Genomic DNA, 5,431 nt, shown 5'->3' on the forward strand with positions numbered 1-5,431 from the left:
GTAATTGAGAAACTATTGATTAAGACCGCTGTCATTTAAACCAGTCAATATTTTCTCACTGTCAATTTCATAGGCATACTAATAAGTAGCATAACAGTGATTTGTACATTATAAGTAATACTGGAAATATCGTACAATTTCACTAATACATGTGACAATGTACCTGTAATATTGAACATTTTTAGTATAGTTCATGTGATAGTGTACATTTTAGTAATACCAATAATACTGTACAATTTTAATAATACCTTTGACCTTGTAGATAGTGATATCTGTGATATTGTTCTAAAATAATAACTCAACGACAATTGGCAGATTCCTGAGAAATGATTGCACACTTACAAAACTGATTCAAAATACTGTTCGAATTGATATGTATATACATGTATATGAACATGCCCTTTGAGAACCCATTATTTCCAAGCACACCAAGAAACCCCGAGTATAACACCCACTTCGAAGCATCTAGAGGAATCATGCGCGGATCCAGAAAATTTTTCCAGGGGGGGTCCGAAGGATAATTGTGTTTGCCAGGGGGGGGGGGGGGTCCGAGGCATATTTTCGCGATAATTTTACTATGTAAATTTAATAAATTTTCATTTTCCAGGGGAGGGGGGGGTCGGGACCCCCCGACCCCCCCCCCCCCCCCTCTAGATCCGCGCATGGGAATAATCCTATAAATCGATCGATGTCACCCTAATTTACCTGAGTCATAAACCATGAACTGTTTAAATTCTCGACTGCATACCGTTACCAGCTACAGACAATATTACCACCTGAACTTTAAAATTACATAGCTAGTAGTGAATGAAAGAGTCATGAAAACGTAAACAGATATTGATTTAGCTTTCGAAGACGTATACTTGAAATTGTGAATCTCCATGATACTATCTATGCTAACAAGTGAAAACATTACGGATTGAATAACCTGTCAACTGACGGAATATAAGGGACAGCAATGGATAACTTGGACCAACTCTATGTGGTGATTTAGTGCCATAATGCCATCAAGAGTAGGGAGGTATGTGGATCGAGAAATGGAACAAATGGTGGTTGGGGGGGGGGGGGGTTGTTAATTTTAATTACTTAGGGAAAATGCATGCAGTACTGCAATGTACTAAAAAAATTTAAAGAATTATTTCGAAGCCAGTTACGTGTGGTATTAAAAGTGTGGTTTGTTTACACTTTTTAAATCATTATGTTCATAAATTAATTATGATCACATATATTGACTTCATTGCCTTTTTACAATGCATACAGTGCTGCGATAGGCGAGGCTACACAGGGCCCTAAAGAGGTTGCTCCAATCGTCAAAGAGGGGTACCTGTTTAAGAGAGGTGAGATATCACTGGTTATGGATTGCACTTTTCATATGAGCGCGGATCCATAAGAATCTGAAATCTTGCGTATTTGAGTAAGCTCACAGCATAACATTGAAAACACAAATTAAGTAAACGTAGTAAATGACATTCATACACTTAAAATAGAAGATATAATTTAATGTCTTTTGTGAATTAATTCACACACATGTGACACCTACTGCGTTTTAATAAGACAGTACACCACAACTGTCTGTCTTATAGTTTTTAATTTTTTAAACGATTCCCTTTCTTATTGACCAATTTGGCACCACTGACATATATACGTGTTCTGCACATACATGTATTTCTAAATAAGAGTTAACATTTGGCATCGCTTTGGAATTGAAGAATGTGGACAAATAGAATTTAAAATTAATGAATTATAATCAATTACTGTACACATGATGTACATACATGTATCTCCTCTGACTTTTTAGGGGAGTATATACGTAACTGGCGGGCCCGTTACTACATCCTTAGAGCTGATGGCGTGTTTCATGGCTTCAAGTCAAAAGAGGAGGCTCAGACGTCAGCAGAAATCCAGAATGACTTCATGTTACAGGGTTAGTACCTTAAGGCTATGAATTCTAAAATGTTACGAGTGGAAACCATTACAATGCATGCAAACTGCCTATAAAAGATGTCTATGGGTCACAATGCTCACCTGAACAATAATGACTGTTCAATTACACATCAAAAAGCTATACATTTAAATAGTTTTTGTTTTTCCACTTATGAAATCAATACAATGCCAAAGTATATATTCCTTGTGAAAAGTATGCAAACTGGTTCATGTGTAAAGCGATATCAAATCTTTAACGATGAAGTTTGTTGTGTCTACATAGAGGATGTTAACATAGTAACCCAAGAAAAGCCCAAGTTAAACACCTTCATTGTACAAGGAATAATTCTCCGTGGTATGCAGGTGGATAGGATATATTACACAGAGACAGCAGAGGACCGAGAGGAGTGGATCAGTGCCATACAAGCAGTTGTGGATGCTCTTGGGGTACGACTAGTGATTTATGATTGCTTGTTATATCTACCTTAATGTGTCTTATTAATGGCCTTGTCATGCTGACTGGAGGAGGTTCAATATTTTAACTCACCTAATTGTCAACCAACCCTTCTCTTTTGCCATCTTGCCCCTACCCTAATACATGTGTTAATTAACTAATCCTAAATTCAACCCAACCCTGCCCTAATACCATTTTACTCACCCCATGGACAAATTACTCTTGGCAAATGAAAATGCACAATAAAATTTAAACTCTAATGAATATATGTACATAAGGAGTAATAAGAATTTTTTAAAATAAAAAAATTAAAATTACACTCTAACATTAAACAATTATCAATATCAATTAATCCAAATGATAATTGTACTCACTAAAGTTTTCAGTAGGGGTGACTCCACAATGTTTGATATATCAGTATATAGACACATGATAAAAGCTTACTGTATGTTGATTTATTTTCTTGATTTATTTTCTTGTTATATTGATAAATAATACTTAGTATCACATTTTGACACAGAACAGAGTAAAAGCCATCAAAACACTGAACGAAAAATGTACATGTATCACAAGCATTTCAAATTTTTGACACATTTGTACTGTATGTAATCATTTCAACAATCAATAAATTCAAGTGAACAAAATAACCTGAGATTATATAAGTAGAAGTATTCAGCAAAGTAATGAAAATTAGACAATATTATTAACAATACAAAACATTACAGGTTGGCAACTGGAGATCTGCTTTCAATGAACTAGGAGAGAGAGAAGAGAAGATGTATGATATCTCCCTGCTGAACTCCTCCAGTAAAACATTAAATGACCTGCCACCCAATCTAATCGTTCGTCCTCTACAGCTATCGGACTACGATAAAGGTGCGTAAGAAACGAACATTGAAAATGACAATCAGAAATTACAAAATCTGTCTATTGAGTTGTTGATCAATTTTGAATTTGGGGCCTGAATAAATTCATAATTTGCAGGTTTTCTTGAGCTGTTGTCGCAAAGAAGCAACACAGGAAATATTTCCAAACCAGAGTTTAGAAGTAAGTGACACAGGCATTTTTCAATGCATAGCATTTGTGGTTTCCTTTTTCTTTTGACACTTAGTATATAGGCACTATATCTTTGATTCCAAAAGAACAATTATTTATAGTTTTGTTAGACTAGCTAACTCAAAAGAGATACTAGTATAGAATTTTTCTTTATATGATCTCACAGCATCATTTTCTTATTGTACTAATATATTAAATGAATCTATTTATGGATTGAATCTATCTCTTATCACTCTTCTTCATCAAGTCTTCACAAATTCCTTGTTTTAGTATGCATCTTTGTTACTTTTCAAAGGCTTATTTAAAAAAATGGCATCTCCTTCAAATACCTACTATGTAACAGTGGTTGAGGATACAGCTATTAACCGAGTCATTTCTACTGCAACACTTGTCACAGAACTCCAGTTTAACCAAAGAAGTCCAATGGTAAGAGTGAATCAACTAACAAAAAATCATCATATTGAAAATTGGACACTCCATTAAATATGCACCCTCAGATATATTCTCTTTTGAGAAGTGGACAGGCATAGCCTACATCCGCTATGCCTGTCCACTTCTCAAAAGAGAATACCTCAGATACATTTCATGAATTTTCTAAGGATGGAATGTTTAATATATTTAAGCACATAATATACATACATGTTTACCAAAGACAAGAAATATTATATTTAGTTCATGTAATTGATAGACAATGCCAATTTTATATGACCTTGACCCCATTTTTTAAGGTTGGGTGGATCAAGGACATTGTTATTGACAACAGCAAGGGGAACCAACCACAGCTAAAAAATGTGTAAGTTAGTTCGTGAACTCTCATACATGTAATATATACATATCACAGTTATCAATAATTGTTGTTCATATGAATTCCACATCAACAAAGCCATACATGATTTTCAGAATTGATTTTCTTTTGAATTTCATTCCCCATCATGAACAATTTTTCCTTTTTTTTTTCATGAGTGTTTTACAGAAATTTAACCGAAAAAAAACAAACAACAAGAAACAAAATTGCAGCAAATTAGGAAAGAGATATGATTATCCATTTGTTCTCAACTTTCTGTAATTCATAGATTGGTGAACACTTTAAAGGATCTTGGGGAAACATGTGGCTGTAGTCGAGTAGAAAGCATCAATACATCTTTGGGGACACAAGATGGAGATATCTAGTGCAATAGGAATGGAGTTGGAGGGGGGTGTGTGGGTGATAAATTGTGATATTTTATCTAACTTTTTATATATTTTTTGTCCAACCGTGTATTGTTATCATCATTATTGATGTTGATTGTATAAGTATTAAAGGGTATTTATTTTATACAAGTAGCTATAGGTACTAGAAAAATTAAAAATGTTTACAATGTATGCAATGATTGACAGTGATTAAACTTTTAATTTAATTTAATTTAATAAGTATTTTATTCAAGTATATAAATACATTGAATTGGATTGAACAGCAGGCACAATGCCTATTTATGTTCTCTCCTGATTAAACTTTTATGACAGTATGAACGATATTTTGTTGAGCTACAAATACTAGTATACATGTTTACTGTAGTACATTTATCTTTACGATTTCCCTTATACCCAGAGCAAACTGGTTAACAAGCAAGAATGTAAACATTTAAAATAACTGATTTGAAATCAGTTAACAGTAGCTGAAGACAAAATCACAAGAATACGATAGAACCGGTCATGTACCAGAAATTGTAACAGTAAGTTATTGCCATGCCAAATCCAAATCTATTGATTAGACTACTGGGTAACATGTATCTTTTGATCAGGTGATGCCATACTTTTATATACTTTTTACATTCCTATTGTTGAATAAATATTTTGAAAAACCATATAGTGTAGATTTTTTTTTCACATACATAATGATCAAATTAAACCTTAAAGTTTCAATGCATAATTAATATTATAGCTACCAGTATTATTATACAGTGCAGTTTAGTTCTTTATACAGTAAATACCGATACATCTAATTATAATGAAATCCCC

The 5,431-nt window shown here is 33.5% G+C and overlaps 1 protein-coding gene and 1 long non-coding RNA gene across 2 annotated transcripts; one reads left to right on the forward strand and one right to left on the reverse strand.

The window, feature by feature from the left end:
* The first annotated feature begins 734 nt into the window (after positions 1-734).
* Positions 735-4,818, forward strand: LOC128178922 (RAC-beta serine/threonine-protein kinase-like). Its single transcript, XM_052846357.1, has 9 exons — positions 735-1,021; positions 1,261-1,337; positions 1,799-1,924; positions 2,207-2,370; positions 3,103-3,253; positions 3,362-3,424; positions 3,729-3,859; positions 4,162-4,226; positions 4,507-4,818. The coding sequence occupies exons 1-9, from the start codon at positions 1,002-1,004 to the stop codon at positions 4,601-4,603; spliced, it is 894 nt and encodes a 297-aa protein (XP_052702317.1). The 5' UTR covers positions 735-1,001; the 3' UTR covers positions 4,604-4,818.
* Positions 3,591-4,155, reverse strand: LOC128178924 (uncharacterized). Its single transcript, XR_008243018.1, has 2 exons — positions 4,005-4,155; positions 3,591-3,925 (listed from the first exon to the last, which is right to left on the reverse strand). It is a non-coding gene; the product is annotated as an uncharacterized LOC128178924 (long non-coding RNA).
* Positions 4,819-5,431: the final 613 nt, after the last annotated feature.

The sequence above is a fragment of the Crassostrea angulata genome, chromosome 3, assembly GCF_025612915.1.
Source record: "Crassostrea angulata isolate pt1a10 chromosome 3, ASM2561291v2, whole genome shotgun sequence".
Classification (NCBI taxonomy): Eukaryota; Metazoa; Mollusca; class Bivalvia; order Ostreida; family Ostreidae; genus Magallana; species Magallana angulata.